This window comes from Solea solea, chromosome 3 (assembly GCF_958295425.1).
Source record: "Solea solea chromosome 3, fSolSol10.1, whole genome shotgun sequence".
Lineage (NCBI taxonomy): Eukaryota > Metazoa > Chordata > Actinopteri > Pleuronectiformes > Soleidae > Solea > Solea solea.
In genome coordinates this window covers 10,382,088-10,400,724 of record NC_081136.1, presented here as the reverse complement: position 1 = coordinate 10,400,724, position 18,637 = coordinate 10,382,088, and the positions used below count along the sequence as shown (strand labels likewise).

The 18,637-nt window shown below is 41.1% G+C and overlaps 2 protein-coding genes across 17 annotated transcripts in view; both read right to left on the bottom strand.

The window, feature by feature from the left end:
• Window positions 1–2,786, bottom strand: part of mark2b (MAP/microtubule affinity-regulating kinase 2b) — a 45,241-nt gene extending 42,455 nt beyond the window's left edge. For 7 of the 16 annotated variants that reach the window (XM_058625737.1, XM_058625739.1, XM_058625747.1 and 4 more), the window contains exon 1: window positions 1,439–2,785. In XM_058625737.1, coding sequence (XP_058481720.1) covers window positions 1,439–1,489 — 51 coding nt within the window. In that variant the 5' untranslated portion in view covers window positions 1,490–2,785. Of the gene's footprint in view, window positions 1–1,438 lie in introns of all 16 variants that reach the window. The other 9 variants (XM_058625749.1, XM_058625740.1, XM_058625743.1 and 6 more) reach the window with 3 other exon arrangements.
• A 6,485-nt stretch (window positions 2,787–9,271) lies between these two features.
• krcp (kelch repeat-containing protein) lies at window positions 9,272–15,587 on the bottom strand. The gene is made up of 14 exons (XM_058623561.1): window positions 15,441–15,587; window positions 15,281–15,352; window positions 14,948–15,109; window positions 14,518–14,599; window positions 13,614–13,673; window positions 13,121–13,352; window positions 12,809–12,907; window positions 12,233–12,364; window positions 11,957–12,144; window positions 11,671–11,867; window positions 11,478–11,572; window positions 11,308–11,362; window positions 10,591–10,688; window positions 9,272–10,045 (listed from the first exon to the last, which is right to left on the bottom strand). Exons 2-14 carry the CDS (start codon window positions 15,340–15,342, stop codon window positions 9,813–9,815), a joined length of 1,695 nt encoding a protein of 564 aa, XP_058479544.1. The 5' UTR covers window positions 15,343–15,352; window positions 15,441–15,587; the 3' UTR covers window positions 9,272–9,812.
• Window positions 15,588–18,637: the final 3,050 nt, after the last annotated feature.

Genomic DNA, 18,637 nt, shown 5'->3' with positions numbered 1-18,637 from the left:
TTGGTATGCATACTTCTCATTACCGTAACTCCTAGACCATTTGTGATACCTAGAAAATGCAAAAACTATGGACTGGCGACCTGTCCAGGGTGTAACCTGCCTTTCACTGTATGTCAGCTGAGATTGGCACAGCACCCCGCACAACCCTCGTGTGGAGGATAAATCGGTAGAAGATGGATGGATGGGTGGATACCAGAAAGCAGAGAAATAGAGTTTAGCACCATATACTTGTAATTACGGTAACCCTCTGGACTACCATATAACGACTGTCGAGTCACAGATAAGATTCAGCAGCGCATCACACATTTGTGACATCAGCTTCTCAGCACCATAATCCCTAAACAGTTAAATAACTGCCAGATATTGAAAGTGAAAGTTATCTTGGAAAAAGGGACAGAAAAGGCCAGAAGCACTCAACATTTTTTGGACAATACTACAGCCATAAAATCTAAACAGCCTGATTATCATGAGGGTCATAATAGAGTTAATAGCAGTTTACATTGCACTGGTGTTCAATTTGATTGTCAAACTTAAAGGGCATCCTACCACAGCATTTCTGCACTCAACTGAGCGGAAACATAAAAAATATACTCTTAATGCCACACACTGACAGTCCTTTGTAATGATGGCCTGTGTAATAATGAAACGGCATCAGGATTTGCTTGAGAGCCCTCCAGATGTGTGCTGTATGCATTATTTCTATGGCCCTCTGAACTAAATATATGACAAGATTCTACCCTCACATCTAGCAGCCAATAATAATACTTAAGTTATGTGGGTGATTTCGACCTGTCAAAGAACAATTTATGAATTGATCCCTGAAAAGTGTGTTATAACAAACACAAAGTTTGCCATTTTTATGACCATGTCCATATTTGCTTTTCCATTACACTAAAATGGTAAATTATTTCCACAGTTACTCTGTTAATTCTATAATACACAAACACAATATATTGCTTTTCTCTTCAAGAAGTCGGTTTACATTTAGGCAGAAAAGATACCCTATTAAATATTATAAAATATCTAGTATGCACATATGTAATGTGACATCTCAACCATATTGACTTGAATTTATGATGATCCAAAGTGAACGACTGGGCTCTAGAAAAAGTATTCTTATCTATCATTTACATTACACGTACAACTAGAATATAAAATTCCAGGTGGAACGGGTTGACAGGGTTGGATCGGGTCTTACTGGTGAGAAGTCAAGCAGGAGGACATGCACCAAAGTCACAGACTAAACAGAAACCTAAATTTGTTCACCCTCTCTGGAAGGAGTGGGGAACTTAGTGAGAGTGCGTAGGCAAACTGGTGAATCACGGCAAAAACAACAGTAGAGAAACAAGGCCTCTCTCCAAAGCAAAAAAAAAAAACCTTAATTAAGTATTCATAGATTATTATCATATGGGATAAATATCTTAGATGCACATCTTACCTGTGTGGTAGAATTTTCAATTACTTGTACCAGTGGGGGCCTTGTTGACATTTTTGAAAGACTTGGGGTTGCCCAAAAGAGGGAAAGGAACGATGAAACAAGAATGAATCTTCAGTGTCTTTTGTGCATTTATAATCTGGGTAACTGGTGACAGGAGTCAATTTCCAACAGAAGTACGGCGCTAGCCAGCTAGCAGCACAACTAACCCGTGAATCAACAAGTTGAATCCCACATCAGCGGCTCGTCGAGTTAGCCAGCTAGCTGGAAACTAGCTAGCAGAAACCGCGGGGCCCATGTTTGTCAGCAAGCACAAAACAGGCAAAACAAATATCCCTCTCAGATTCGCTTGAGACGTGAGGTCATCCAGTTCCCAAATGAGCAATGTTTCAGTGTCAATGGTTGTTTGCGAGCAAACAACCCGATGATGTGACGTTTTTGCTAGCTAGCTACTTGGGCTAGCCTGAGGAAAAGTTGGGCAATGGTTTAACAGAGCAAGACAAGGTTCAACAATTAGGTGGCTAACATGCTAACCTATTAGGTTGCTAACTACGCCTGAAGAAGCTTCGGCAGTCGCCGAAATCTACAAGAAACACACATCCAGTGACGTCTTCGTTAATGCGATTTGTCGTGTTTGTCTTTTGCTGCCTGGGTCGTTTCCTTTCAGGTCCGAAACCAGAATTGGTGTCCACAAACTTTCAGGCCAAAGTTATTCCCGGCGAGGTTTCGACCTTCCCAACTCCCACAAAACAATCAAAGAGGTTCCCAACAAGATATCCGAGGTAGGGTAACCGAAAAATAAACGCAGCACTCCGTAAAATGGTCACATGGCAGATGAGAAACGTGAATTTATTTGTTGCGCTAGCAAAATAGCTGGCCGATTTTAGCCCATAGGGCTAGCTAATTTAGTGTTGCTTCTGATGGAGAGCTAGCTAGTTAGCTTATCCTCCAGTGGCCGCCGCGGCGGTGACTGCCACAGAGCAAAGCCTCAAAACTCAAAATCTACGGAAATCGCCGGTGCTGTTCCCTCTGTTGCGTGAGTGGAATAAGGTCGTTCTCCGCTGCTGCACTGCAGTGTATGGTGAATACACCAGTTCGTCCTGTCGATACACCAACTGCTATTATCCCCGTGACCAGCCGACTCAAGTAGGAATCATCAGGTTGTAAAATCCATTATCGACAGACGGGGTTTTTCTTGTTCTTGTTTGGAGATAAGTGCCACAGGCGACAGGGGCAGAGAGGCGAGGAGCTGCGCCCGAATGCAGTCTATGCGCACGATCCTGCCCTGATACCGGAACAAGCTCGCGGCAACATGGCTGCTGCTTGCACCACGACTGTAGGAGGAGAACACGGGAGGGAGGGTGTTCGTTTCGTGTTCGGCTGTACTCGACTTTTTTTCTCCGCGAGACTTTTCCTGGTGACAGTGATTGTTCTTGCTCAGTAAAAATGGCAGGTGCACTGTTCGCCATGGTGAGCACCAGGAACTCTATTAAGCAGGAAAGAAAAACACATGCAGTGCATACTATCTCCATAATTCTCACATAACTCTACCCACGAAACACCATTCAAAACTGAGACTTTTTTGAAGTAAACACAAGGTGACTGAAAATAACTATCATCAGCAACAGTCATTTGTGGCCCTATCTTATATAAAAGGCTTGGTGTCCCAGGGCACCAAAACAAGCTAATGCACGCTTATAAATGAATAATATTGAATAAAACCTGTATTTTATTTCACGGACTAGAGCTAAATGTAAGTTAGAAGTCAACCGATATGGGATTTTCTATGGCCAATGTTAATGAGACCTTTCAGGGCAGCCTATGGCTGATACATTTCTGTTTGGTATGTTTCCCCTTTCACCCTCCATCTGATAAAATCCATCCATCCATCTTCCACATGAGGGTTGCTGGTGCCAATCCAAGCTGACACAGGGTGAAAAGCAGTGAACATCCTCGACAGGTTGCCAGTCCATCACAAGGTCACATAAAACAAACAACCATCCACTCTCACACTCACATCTACAGTCAATTGAGAGTGGCCAATTTGCCTAATCCCCAAATCTGCATGTGTTAGGACTCTCACACACACACAGGGAGAACATGCAAACTCCATGTAGAAAAGCTCTTGTTCTAACCAGGTGGCGAAACTTGGGGCTTCTTGCTGTAACGGCAAGAATGCTTACCACTACACAATCCATGTCGCCCATCTGATGACATAAAACGGTTTTATAATAACAGAGTATGTGCACAAAATTGCTTATCTTAACAAAGATTTATTGAACAACACATGGTATGTCTCTCCAATCTGCATTTAGTGTATGCCTATATTAAAAACAACAAGCTTTGCCAAATGAAATTTTGAGTGAACACGTTTTTGAAATCTCTGCAGCGAAGTGTGTGAGAACAAAAATGTGTAAACGTACATACATAAATAAATAAGAATCAGTGGCTCAACTGAATGATAATTGGCCACTGCCAATTCAGCTGTCTGCTGATTTAAATGGGCCAGTTTTGTATACCTTGAATGCGGATAATCCAAAATTGATACACATGATTCAAAAACGATGATTCCTGGGTCCAGCAGCTGGAGAGAGACCACATCCCTGAATGTCAACACCAACAACACACCTGCAAGAAAGAAGTGTTAGTCTGTTAAAATTGTTTCTTGCAAAAACAAATCATTTCCTCTTTCCTTATTTCTTTGGAAACTGCAGTGCTGCCGGTGACATACACTTGAAAGCATATCTGTTTCCACATAGTGCATGCTGTTATCCTTTTACAACTCAATTAATCAATACGTTATTTGTTTCTTAACGGCATCAAACTTGGGTGAACAATCATCATCCTAATACAACATTCTTACAGGTTAATGAAGGAATTCTTCCTGTAATTTTAAATCAAATCAGAATCCTATGTTTATCGCAACAGCTGTAAAAAAAAAAACAACTCTTGAATACCCAAGTGTGACTGTGATATGCTGACAGCTGGCATAGACATTTTCAAGTTACTTAGCAACAGCCGTGGAGTGACAAAGATAACAAGGCTGCTGCTGAAAGTGGTGAAGTCTGAGGGTTTTTGTGGAGACTGGTCCCAACATCAAAAACATTCGTCATTTACACAATGCAAGGATGTGATGGAGAAAACACACAAAAAAAAGCAAATCAGGAAACAAAGTGGTACGAGTGGCTCATTATTAGTAAATGAGTGGGAGAGAATCCAACTGGCAGGATTTCCCGATGAATCAAGGGAAAAACATCTGATGATGTAAAAGTGTACACACTAAGCACTGTTAGAGACATAATATCTTGATTTCCTGTGCACAGCAGTGGGTTCACAATAATTATTATTATACATAGGTGAATTGCTGGGCCTTGCGTGTGACTTATCTATCAACACACACCGAGTGTTGTGTCCTTGTTTCCTTTGTTAGTGAGTATGTGCAATTTGATGGTGTATCACAGGGGCATGGATGTCACTTGAGCTCTGAACCCCCCACTTTTCATTTTGAGGAATTTATTTAAATTACAATCAAGTATAACATGCAGTGAGCGTTATCCAGTGGGAAATACTGTATGTACTCAAGTGTCGCCATCTGCAGGATGCCTGAACATATTACAGATAAAGTCATCAGGACTGAGTATGTCATTTTTCCCTCAAGAATGTGATCATTCTGTTACAGAGACATCCACTTCACTAAATTCATGTTCCATATGCCAGAGAAAAAAGTTCTGGGCTACAGATTTTGTGAAATGTGCTGATGAGGACTCTCTTTAATTTAATTTATTTTTGATGCAATTTTTTTTTTCTTTGTCACCAAAAAGTAAAAGTGCAGTGACAAAATAGTGTAAGGAAAGAGATTTGTTTTTTTTCCAAATATTCTGGTGGGGATTTCAGTATAACCAGGGTTTTTTTTTTGTTATCACGTCTCCTGGCAACATCTCTGCACACGACACAAACACGACAGCTGTAGTGTAAAGCGAGGCGGCTGCATACATTTGTTCTGTGGCTGAAAATGCCCAAAAAGTGCCCAAGAAAAGCTTCAGAATTGGATTTTACTGCTAAAATAAACCTGGACATACAGTAGAACTTCACAATTGTTTTGTTTTTTTGGTTTGTTTTTTTATCATTAACATAATTTTAGCATTCCATTCAGTTGGCTTCACCAACTGTTGCGCATCTGTCAGTTTCCACACTATACAGCTCCAGGTTTCCAGGATGCAGTCTCACTGGAGCACTGAAGAAACAGAATCTAATGTCTTCCACAGCAGACAGCTCAGCTTCAAGAGGCGACATGGCAATAATTTGGTAATTATTAAGAAGTCCACAGGGGGGCGACAGCAGTTCAGCACTGGAGCTTTAAATCTGAAGGTAAAATCCAAATATTTCCAATAAAACAATGTAATTTTCCTTGACTTTGATGGAAATGTCTCAAGGACAAGGAAAGATGGTGAGGTCATAAGGATCTTGGGAAATCTGCATTTACTCTTGACTTAATTGTGCGTCAATAATGCACATCATTGACATAGGTCAGCTGTTATAAAACTACAATACACTGGTGCGGGTAATAAAAATATGGACAAAACAAAAAAAAGAACATTATTATTTATCATGATTATATAAAAATAAATAAGTTTATGCAAGATAGGGAAGATATTTACATTTAAAAACATCATCTGACCAAAAGGGTCTCATATTTGTTATACTCTTTGATGTTATATGAATATGCTAATTATGATCTGACCAGCTGTCGCATTGGATTGTGGGTCGGCATTATCTCCTTTTCCTTTGTAAAGGACGGTCCAGCGTATCCTATGCATAGGGAGACAGGGGAGCGCTTGGAGAATTTGAACAGCTCTTGAAATGGCTGCCACCTCCAGGTCACGTGACTCAGTGAGGAACCTTCCTAAGCAAATGTGACGTTGCAGATGCATCCTGGGAGTTTGGGTTGCTGTTGCTGCAGGGCAGCATGCCAGATTATGGACAGATCACCACCAACACATGCAGAACCTACCAAATTCCACAAATGCGGAACAAGCGTTCTGAACTCTGTTTTCTTTTACTGTGGCATTTGCATCACAATTTCCATGCGTGTGATTAAATTGCAGTGTTTGCAGCTGTCAGGGTCACCACAGGCTGGAGCTCTGCCTAAACACAATGCCCAAACGTGTGTTTGCACTTGTTGAAAAATCTGGAGAAGGCGCCTGTCTTTTTCTCTTGCAACTGATCTTTGAGACAGGTGACGAATAAATGTTCAACCCTTGAATCCTTCTGAGCTAAGCCCCGCAAGACGTTGTATTCACTACCACACTTCTTACACAGAGCCTTCAATAGTGCCACTACGCTGATCTTACTTTTGAGGAAATCGGAGACTTTGACGTCCACCAACACCATGTCAACCAGACGATGAACGATGGACTCGTGTTGCCTGTGGTAGACATGGCGGATGTTTTCAAAGTCCAGTTTGGGTACTTTTCTCACTAGCGTCAGCAGAGCTATTAACACGATTGTCTTGATTGGCTCTTTCTTTTTCTCGTCTGCCGTCACCGATGCTACCTTTCTCATCACGGCCTTAAAGTGTAAATCAGCTTGTGTCTTCACCCACCATGATATCAGTGTCTGGAAATGGGTCAGGCTGTTCCGTATGTTCGTATACAAGTGCTGAAGTAAGCGAGAAGCTCTTGTTTCCTCTAGATGACGAGATGTTAGGTAATGGAAGATGAGAATACTGAGATCTTCCCTAAATTTGAACGATTTACCGTACTCCAAGAGAGAGTCAAGCCTGGTAAAGAATCGCCGCATTTTCTCAGTGCTTTGCACTTTGGTGACTGTGGGGTGTTCTTTCCTTAGTTGTGCTAGTGTTCGATGGATTGATGCTTTGGCCAAACCCTTGACAAAGCACTTCTGGATGTTGATTTTTTTAACACCCATCTGCACCGACTTGGATGGATCAATGCCCTGCGTGGCCTTTTTTGTGTCCTCAACAGTTAACCTTTGCATCACCTGATACTCTAAGACTGGCACTAAGTTCAAGAGCGGGTTTGTAAGATGACATGCCTCCTGCGAAATTACCCTCTGGACACATGTTTGCCTCACGCTGCCGTTTAAGGTGGGGGATCTTTGTTGATTCTTGCACATAAACGACCTCCTAGCCACTAACCTTTGCAACACCTCATGAACAGATAGCACCATTTTGTAGAGGTCAAAGGGACCAATGGTGCAGGGTAGTATGGACGCCGTATGAGCGTTTTTTTCTGTGGGAGGGCGATTTCTGAGAGTGTCTGTAACATGCTTGCCAATCAAGTGTGTGAGTAATTTGGAGTAGTAACACGGCACTTTGTTTTCAACACCCAGAACTCTAGCAAAACAATAAAAGAGCTTGTCGCCCAAAGTGAACTCAATGAGTTCCTCACTCACAAACACATCCTGTTTCAAAGACTTTGAGAAGATTCTGGACACCACTGATATGAGATCTTGAACAAGCACCGCAAACAGAGCCCTGGTGCTAAAATCAACTTTGCTGGTTTGCAGTTTCACCCACTGCTCCTTGGTCAAACTTTTTAAACAGGGCTTAATCACAGTATCAAAGGTTTTGTGTGTAATCTGCGGTACTGTTACAACTGTCGTCTTCTCATTCATAGCCACTTTTTGTCACGTGTTTTCCATGAACTCCCTACGATCTCCTGGTATTATAGTGTATCGTTACGAACTCTAGCGATACAGTTGTCGGATAACTTACAGTTGGTTGGATGGTAGTGGCGCTGAATGACAGTTGGCATCCTTTGCTGCCTCCTTCCTCTCTTTCCTTGGCACACCTTAGCTCTATTGAATGTGATGTCAGTCTGCTTCTGATGACTCATCTCATACCCCAGATATTCCTTTGATCTGTGTCTTTTATGTCTATTCAAAGTTTACAGAGACCAGGTGTCAAATATAAACAAAATATGTGCTGACTTTTTTCACAAGTGAGCAGACAGTTGAGATCAATATCTTCCTAGAAAGAATAAATAGAAGTCACAGTCATATTTCAGTCAGCGGTTTGTTAATGACTTTACTTACTTTCTCTAATGTCACCAGAACCATCTGTTGTCCATTTGACAAGAATGATGTAACACTGTATTCTTCTGTAAGGATTTAAATAAGCAATTCACCAGTGATTTCTGTCATAATGTCATTTTTTCAACTATTGAGATCTTGAACAAAGTCTCACACGTTGCAGGTAAATAAACATAAACATATAATTCTAAAAAAAGGGGGTTGATTGTTTTTGTTTTTGCATCATTAGATGCATTAGACGATGCAATACATCCCATGTATACATCACAATATCATCTAACCCAGAGGGGGTAGAACGTAAACTCAAATTTACGTTGCTTTTGGGTGTGTATCTGCGTCATTTCCTTGTCTATAAATCCCTAAAGTTTCACAAAAAACACACAATCCTGAGCCGATCTCAAAAGTGTCTGCTAGTTACGTAACTAGACAAACGTCTCGTTCCTTTCTGGACATATGAGCTGCAAATTAGCATTTTACATGCAACGTATTATATCCTATTCAGGTGTATATTCTTAACTTATTCAAACTATAAGTAACTGAACCTACAAAATAAGTTTATGGTCACATCATTAAAGTGAGGCCACAGAGATGAAAACATGAGAAACATGCCGAATACTGGGTGAAGCAAAACCAAACCTGCCTTCACTAATAACTGATCATCACGACCAATAACTGAATAAATAAGAAAGATCTTCACAGATGAGCAACAACATGAAAGTCAGTCATCTACTGGCTGATCTGGGGCTGATGTTCAAAAATAATTGATACATGAGAGCAACTGTGTAGATGTTTACATGTTTATTAAGTAAAGAGAGTGCGAACCCGGACAGCACAGAAACATGATCAAAAAGAAGAGATTCTTTGACTAAATCACACAGTAGTTTGCAGGTCATGAACTTTGAACATTATAAAAACAGGTAATACACCTGTTGCTACCCAGAGGCAACATCAGGGATAACGAAGGCCTCATTTATTCACAAGAAACAGAGGAAGACACAAATAAAAATATTTATTTTAACTGAGGAAAATCTTGAGGTGCTTTAAACTATGTACAATCAAGTGACTTAAATCTGAAAAGGGTTTAAGATCAAAACCTATTTAGTAGATAAATGTCTTCATCCTGTTTGACACTTGGACATATTTATACTGAATATCTCTTCTGAGATCTGTATTTAAAAAAAGGAAATGCCCAAAATGCACACGTACTAAACAAGTTCAAAACGTTTTTAAAGTATAACAGAGAGGAAAGGGGCACGTTGACAGAAAAATAATAAAAGACCAACTTTACGAATATAAATAATAAAGATCACCTAACTCTCTCTCTTTAAACAGAACTGAGCAGTTCCTCCACAGCAACAGTTGTCAGGTCCGAGTAGAAGTTGCCCTCGTTGTCACCGCCTCCAAACACCAGCAGAGTTTTGCCGACAAAGTCCATGTCGACGTCTTCATCGTCCTCCGAGAAACGGTGGTGACCGACTGTATCCATGGTGATGAGGCAATGACCCGCCCTGGGTACAGAGAGCTGAGGGAGCTTCACTTCTGTCCAGCTGTTGGTGTCTGAACAAAGAACCAAAACACACAGTTGTCGTCATATTGATTCTGTAACAAATACAACCGCTTTGTTTGTCTGTTATAAAAGCTCATTTTCACTCAGTTTACATCCATGCAAGTGTGTGGTTTAAGGCTGTGTTCAGACTGTAGGAGAGTCTTGATCCGACTGGTGTGTCCAGACATACAGTATCTGCCCTATTTTCATGGGTTGCTTTGGTAATGATGTAGGCGTACCCACATTTGTGACGTGGGTGCACCTACTGTGAAGTAAGAGTTCTACACCAACCCCCTTGAAGCAGAATGGTATAGGCTGCGACGGTCAGTGCTGTAGTCACAGCTGGCTTTGCAGGGCACTTCTATCACTGGTTTTGATGTTGCCAATGAGTTTGTTTTATGTGTTGCTGAGGTATTTTTGGGGACTGGTAAGAGGGAGTCATAATGTTGAATGTTTAACATGAACTGATCAGATTAACTGATGAGGGAAAATGCAAGCAGAGGTGTTGAGCAGTCTTCCCTGGGGTCCACACAGGTATGTGTGAGTAGCAGCTCACCTATGTCAAAGATGAAGGTGTCACTGAGAGCGTTGTTTCCGTTGTAACCTCCGTGGATGAGAAACCTTGTGTCTGAGAGCACAGCACTGCCATGCCAGCTGTAACACACACACACACACACACACACACACAAACTAATGTTAATTATACATTTTTTTAAAGTGCTACGACACTGTTTGAAATGTCTTCAAACTCATCTATTTGTTACCATTTTTTGTAATCAACACCACAACAACTAGATGTGCAACAATGAATTGAATAGAATTAATCTACTCAGTTAATCAGGAAGTTCTCCAATTTGAGGTTTTTCCAATATTTCTTTGCTCCTTTATTATAGAAAACCGAATATCTTTGGGTTGAGGACAAAACATTTGAAGTTAATGAAACATTAATTAAAGCTTTTTTTTACTAATTTCCAGAGATAAATGTGTTATTTGATTATCAGACAGTGGATCTGAGATAGGCGGCTCACTCCCACAGCAACAGAGGAAGGTTGGGATTGAGAAAAATAACAAAATAACAAAAAGTCGACATCAAAGTCACTCCTTCAAAGGAAAAAAAAGCCCTACTCTGCTCTTTACTGTGTTTCTGTTGTTTTATGAGTAAAAGAGCTGGAAAAAACAAAAAAACTGGTGAATTAACAATTGTTTATTCTTCATTTGACCAGGTGAGGAAATAAATGGGTGAAACTACCCTTTAACAGTTTAGATGATTTACCTCCGAGGAGACGGGGCTTTACCAGTTGTTTTCACAGCAGCAAACTCCATCAGACCTAAGAGAAAAATGTTGTATTTACTATATGTGAAATAAACCGGTAATCTTTTATTATAAGCAGCTGCTGTGTGTGTGTGTGTGTGTGTGTGTGTGTGTGTGTGTGTGTATCTTACCAAGGTCCAACATGTACATGTCATTGTAGCAGACAGGAGTGTCCCATCCACCAAACACATAGATCTTCCTCCCCTGCATCACACACGCAGAATGACTGAAAGATAAATGCATAAATAGAGAGGAAGGTCAAGAACTGGGGGAAAAAAATATGCCAAAGACTGCTGCAATGTCTTCTGGACCAGGAAGTCTTACCCTGAGCGGGGAGAAGGTTTGTCGCCCGTCACAATGGGTTCGTACCAGATGGAGAGGTGGGGATCGAAGATGTACAGTGAGTCGCTGCAGCCGTCTGGCTCCGGGTTTGGACGAGGAAAAACTCCTCCCAGTACGAAGAGTTCCCCCCGAAACATGCTGCAGCTGTGGTACGCCAGAGGTGGCACCTTACCTTGAGCCTGAAAAGGACAGAGGAGACGTGGAGGAGAACATGAGGAAAGAAGTAAATAAAACAAGTCCACACAGGCACACTTATACACACACACACCTCCACCATAGTCCACTTCCAGCTCTGTGTGTCCAGAATGTGAACATCGTTGAACCACTTCCTGTTTTTGGAGCCTCCGAACACAAAGATCCGCTTCGAGTCGGGGTCGTAGACGGCTGTGTGGCCAATCCTGGCCTCGGGGGTTGGACCTTCTGCGAGAGTCTCTGCGGCCATCCAGGACATGTCCTCTGTGGGACAGAGTTCACAGGCAGTGACAAACAGACCAACAGGGAACTGCAACCTCCTCTGGCTCCAGTTGTGTTTTTAATGACTGACCTGTGCACAGCTTCCACATAGGATCTTTACAGAACTGCATCCTGGCTCCCTGTCCTCCGATCAGAATCGCTGTCTGAGCATCGACGGGGCAAAGAGTCTGTCCCCATCGACCCGACGGGCTCACTGGAGCGACTGTAGGAGAACCATTGATTTTATTAATTAATTATTAATTATTTTATGCCTAGTCCATCCGAGCACTGTGGACTGATGCCACATGCTTGTGATGGACATGTTGAGGTCTGTCCTTTTAGGACAATTAAAGGTGAACATCCTGCATTTTGAAAGGTCAAAGTGTCTTATGCTGCTTGTTTTGTCGTGCCAATGAAGAGCATCACCTGAATGCTCCAGACATTCTCCTGCTGTTGAACACTTAAACCAAGTTTCCAAAATATTAACCCTACTCTTTAGAGTCTAGACTCAGCAGTGGTCTACAAGTATGTGAATCTGTGTGCAGCAAAGAGAGAAAGATGAACAAAAAAAACACACAAATGTGTGAACTCTAGTGAGTGCTGAGATAATAAGAAGTGAATAAATGCTCCAGAGTAAAGATTGAATATAAAGTGACTGCACACTCACCGGTCTGTGTGGGAGTCTTGGCCTGTTTACTCTTTGTCCTTGATGCGCTCTGAGGAGGCGTCCTACCCACAGTCCTCTGGGCCTCTTCTGCTCCATTAGCTGCAGAGAAATTTGATTTCAAAACAAAGAAATGTACTTCTCCAGACTGTTTTCTTCTTTGATTCAGGGTTCCCACACCTTGGATGACATCAAATTCAAGGACTATTCAATGACTTTCCAGGACCAATTCCCTCAAAATTGGTCCTGGAAGAGCGAAAACAATAGTGATTTGGCCCTAATTAGCATTACCAACACAGAATGTGTGTCCCTGACCTTTTCCCTTCATCTTTGCTGCGTCTGCTCCACCGCTGAACAGCTTCTGTCCCCCTCTGCTTTGCCCTCTGGGTTTTCGCACAGGTGTGGTCTTCTCCACTGTTCCATTTGGACACACATTCTCATCTTCGCCTGCCTCCGCCACCTTAGTCTGGTCATCACCGTCCTCTACTGTCCGTCCTCTTTTCCTCTTGCCGTTGGGCTCTCGCGAGGCGGGAGGAACCGTGGTGTCCTGGAAGAGCAGTGCTCATTTTTTACAATTATATGGTGGTGAGCTTTCAGGTATCATACTTACGTCATTCCCAGGTGCTGAGAGAGCAACACAACCACTCAGGGCTAATTAGGAAAACAGCAGGTCTTTCAAAAGAACAACTAAACACACAGTACTTAAAACCCTGTACTCAAAATGGCAAGTTTGAACGTTAGATCAGGCAGTTGATGGGAGGCTACACGACTTCTTGCTAATATTATCAATTAATGATTTGTACCGTACCTTTGGTGTGTATTCCTTCACTGCGAGGATGAGTTCTGGTTCTGACCGACCCGCTTTTGACTAAAAAACACACACACATATAGGGTATAATATATGCAACTCTGTCCATGAAAAAGCCATATACAGTTTTCTACATTTATTTTAATATACATGAATAGAGCTGAAACTAAGTTAATTGATTTATTGACAGTTTAGGCCTGGATGAAATGTTTGGATCTGCGTTTCCCAAAATGTGGAAATGACCGTCTCAAACCAAACTTATTCAGTTATAATGATTTCTTTCTTATATGGAGCAAAGACACTTGAAAATATTCACCTTTAAGAAGCGGAAAAATCTGAATCATCCCTACACATTAATAATATGACAACATCTGCGCTGGCTTCCCGTGAGTCAAAGGACACATTTCAAAATCTTACTCTTGGTCTACAAAGCACTGAATGGTCTTGGACCAAAATACATAGTACATTTAATACATTTAATGACTATTCTAATTTTAATGTCATTTCAATGTCTTGCTTTTATTCTGTGATTTACTTCATGTATTTCTATGCCCTTGTAAAGCACTTTGAGTTGCCCTGTGTATGAATAGGGCAATACAAATAAACATGCCTTAATGATTTGTCTACCACAACTAGGGCAGCTGTGGATCAGGGGGCAGAGCAACTTGTTGGGTCTGTGGTTTGATCACAGGCTCTTTCATTCCCACATTCAGACTATCTGAACCCCAAATTACTCCTTGAAACAAGTGATTGGGCAGAAAGGCTATAATGAATCACAGACACATAAATAAGGCGTGATCTATCATCAGACTTTCTTATGGACCGGCTATTTCTTGGCATGGCATCGTTACCACTTCATCCCCAGTATCCCGCTCCAGTGTGTGAGTGTTTGTTCCGTATTTACCATGTCTCCTCCCTCCAGAGTGACGTTCAGTGTGACACTTTCTGTCCACGTCTCCTCTTCCCACTGTTCCCATGACAGACACCTGGACCAGAACAGATCAAACCACACCAGTACTTAGTGGGAGTTCACCAGTAAATGTGTATATTTAGTGGTTCGGTAGCTTTGCTTTCAAAAACAATAAATAAATAATAAATCGACATGCAGTTAGGTACAATATATTGATTCAGATGTTCAACTGACAGAGGTCAACTGACATGATGTAGTGCATGTAGTGTAAAATCTTGACTCATCATGTGATTTCTGGGGTTTGAGGGTGACAAGATGTGTTGCTGTTATTAGTGACATTTAACTGACTTTAGTAGTGTCTTATATGCACAATAAAATATTTTGCGACAAAACCAAAGTGTTAAACTCTCTTTTGTCAGTTCACCTGTTGTAAGGAGTCAGTTTGCCGATGGTGATGGGGATCCGCTCAGCATCGTTGAGCTCCGCGTTTACGCACACCCTCTCACCCCAGGGCCCGCTGCTGAACAGCACCACCTGGTGGACAGTCGGCGGTACTGCGACACACACCCTGCGAGACCCGTCAGCGCTAACACGAACAAACAAAAGCAGAAAGTGAATATTTTGACTTTGGCTGTTCACAGAAACAACACGTGGACATTTCTTTTTACAAACAACTCACAGCAGCACAATTTAATTTCTATCTTTGTGAGAAAAACTAGATAAACAAGTGAGAAGAACTAGCTAATGCTTTTCTTACCTTAACAGCTTTTGAGGTGGAGCGTTTAATCCAAACACCGCATAAACCCCGAAATCATCCATTTTTGCGTTTCTGTCCAGCAAATACACATATACAAATACTCTGTCCACGCACTTTATTCTGATGGTGTTTTAAAAACACGACATTGTCTCTAACCTACTTCACTGAACGTCTCCCGCCACCGCTGTGTGTATTTTCCAAACTCCGCGCGAGTTCTCGCTAACACATTGTGGACGCGTGTTTTGTTGTTAAGCGTCTCTGCACAGGTGGCGTCTACACTGAAAGAGTACACGTTAGCCAGCCAGCTAGCAATAGCCCCGCTCGCACGATAGAGCCTGATCAACAAATCGAACTGACTGAGTTGCGACTCTCAAGCCTGCGCACAACAGCCAACAGAGTGACGTAACAGAAGCTGCGTTCAAGAACACTTTGCCACCTCGGTCTTGCGGGGTTAAAAATAATAAACTCACACCGCTTTTTTATGTTTTGTTAAATGTAAACACAATTTACATTGTTTTTATTCATACAAGCGCCTTATACATATTAATAATCATTCGTTTTAGCGCCTGTAGACCTTATATAAAAAAGTGGACATTCTTCTGGTTTAACAAACGATACCAACCCCACAGTGACAATATTTTGAATAGACACCAGGGGGCGACACTGCTGGTTGGAAAATGAGCCTACTTCTCACTTCACTTTACAACATCACTAAATAGTTAGTCCCTTTTTCAGTCTGCTGTTTGGAAAAAGAATAGAAGTCTATGGGGAAAATGTGTCCTATTAACAAGCAAACATTAATAAACAAAACAATATCTCAAATAAGTAAGAAAGAAATATGATGAAATAAATAAATAAAATAGTCTGGTCATGATAGTAACATCATTGAAATGCAATCACTTTCCAATTGACTGGGCAAAATGATGCATATACTGTAAACAAACAAACAAAAAACAAAAAAATGCAGAATTGAACAAACTCAAATACAGACGCCTTTGTTAATGTGTGCAGGCAGATCACATCACACACTGTAAGCACCTTTTGTATTTCATTCTGATGCAAATGTGTACAATGCCTGTCATGCTCGATGATTGTGAAGTGTGTGTTCAAACCCAAACACACAAACTCTCAGTACAGCAGCACTCTCTCTGCGCTCTGGAAGGTTGGTCTCAGCTCCTTCATTACAAAGATTGATAAAGATTATTTGTGGGATTGTCAAGGATATCCAGGCAGGATAACCCCAGCAGATTTCTCTCTCCTACCTTCACTGCACCTTTCCAATGTTTTTCTTTCTTTCTTTTTTCCCCCTCCTCAAGAACTTAACTCCTTGACTACGTTATGAACGGATCAGCTTTAAACTCTTCCTTCTCAGCTTCATCATATCTTTGGAAAGCATGTGACCCATATGATGATGACGTTGGAGGACCATCGACGGGCCTCATCATCCTCTTCACCACCGGCATCTTTGATTTCCTCCTCAGCACCCCAGCAAACGTTTGGCTCATCCAACATATCCTCAGAAATATGTAAATATTCACAAACTGGTGACATGTAACAGTAAATGTAATCATTCTGTGGGTGACACTGTTCTTTTGCTTGTTATTTATTTATTTTTTTCTTCACAACATAAAGGTCAAAGGTCTCTGGCATCCTGCCCGCAGACTTCTTCCCGCTTCACCTGGCCATCATCCAGCTGTGCTTCTACCTGTTCTTTCCTATAATGCTTGTCAATCACTACTTGTGGCAGAGTCACAGCGTGAAGGTCATCATCAGCCTCACACTCTGTCTGATGTACAGCACGAAGCCGCTGCTCCTCTGTCTGGTGTGCGTGGAGAGGTACATGGCTGTGGTGCGACCCCACGACTATCTACGGTAACAAGCCGTCAAATTCATTTTAATAAATTCATTTTTTGTACATACACACACCTGTTCTTTTCCTAAAGATACTTGTAAATAGTTGATGTCTCATGACGATGAAGATTTTGCATGTGATATGGCGTCTGTGATGTCTTTCTCCTTGTTTTAATGGGTTTTGCAGAACTAATACAGACACATGGAGACAACTATTATAATATTTATGATATTACATTCAATATCAGTTTGAAAGAAAAAAGAAAGAAAAGCATTTAAGAAGTCTTTTTATTCAGACATTTCTTACACACAACATTAAAGGTATAGTGTGTCAAATTTAGCAACATTTATTGGTTTAGTGTTGTAATAGTGTGTTGGAGAATCCATGTATAGTCTTTAATTAGTGTTAAACCTCAAAAGATGTTTAGTTTGTCCAGTGTGGGCTACTGTAAATACACAATGGTCCAAAATAGCATTCTCTGTAGAGCTGACCTGGCTCCTGATAGAAATACAAAACAATTCACACAATCAGGTGATCGTAAACTTACTAAAAAATGAAAAATAATTTCAGCTAAACTTTCCACACTTATAAGATGGATATAAAGAGGCTACAAGAATGTGCAATATAGAGTGACTTACAGTATATCTTATATTAACAACCTAGCCAATCTCATGAACTATATAAACACAACTGAGCAAGAAGTACTACATTTTCTCTTAAATCAGATTGAATTTGTGAAATTTGGAAATACGTCACAGTTCAAAGTTTGCTTGGTTCATTTTTATTAACAACAATAACAAAAGACGATAACAATAATAAAAGAAAAACGATCTATTTTGTGACTACTCTTTTTTTAAACAATTGAATTTGTGACATTTGGAAATACGTCAAAGTTTGCTTGGCTTGTTTTTATGAACTAAAATAAAATAAAAATTGTCTATTTTTGTGACTTTTGCGCAATTATCGCTACTACTAAAAAATAATAATATGTGACATAAAAATGAATCCTAACTTTGACTCAACAATACATAACTGAAGAGGTGCCCTATAAACACACATCCCAGGATGTCCATATAAGAAGTGGTTCATTATTCCTTTTCAATTTACCAAGGGTGCACCTGCGGCACTGATCTATGCCGTGTGAGTATTGGGTTAAATTGAGATATATCAATATATAATTTGCTGTATTAAATGCCTGATGTTTGAAAGGATAAAAGTCACACACCATGACAATGCAAATTAATTTGCCTGCAACCTCGTTTGACCCTCTCCTCTGTGTCCTCCCCCTTTTCTTCCAGGTACAAAGAAGGCTGCTACAGAGGGAGCAGTATGGCTGTGATATGGTGCATTTATATCCTAACCACTGTATGTGATGTTTTCAGTAGCGTGACCACCCTAGTGTGGGTCCTGTTTGTCTGTGTTTTTGTTGTAAACACCTGGTTGAGCGTGGCTACTCTCAAAGCACTGAAGAAGCCTCCACCTGGGGACAGAGCGATGGCAGAGAA

Excerpts from the sequence above, each read along its gene's own strand:
- krcp (XM_058623561.1), bottom strand. The coding sequence starts at position 15,342 with ATGGATGATTTCGGGGTTTATGCGGTGTTTGGATTAAACGCTCCACCT. Across the intron at positions 13,674-14,517 it reads CTCTGGAGGGAGGAGACATG|TCAAAAGCGGGTCGGTCAGA; the intron begins GTAAATACGGAA and ends TGTGTTTTTTAG. Across the intron at positions 10,689-11,307 it reads AAAGCCCCGTCTCCTCGGAG|CTGGCATGGCAGTGCTGTGC; the intron begins GTAAATCATCTA and ends TGTGTGTTACAG.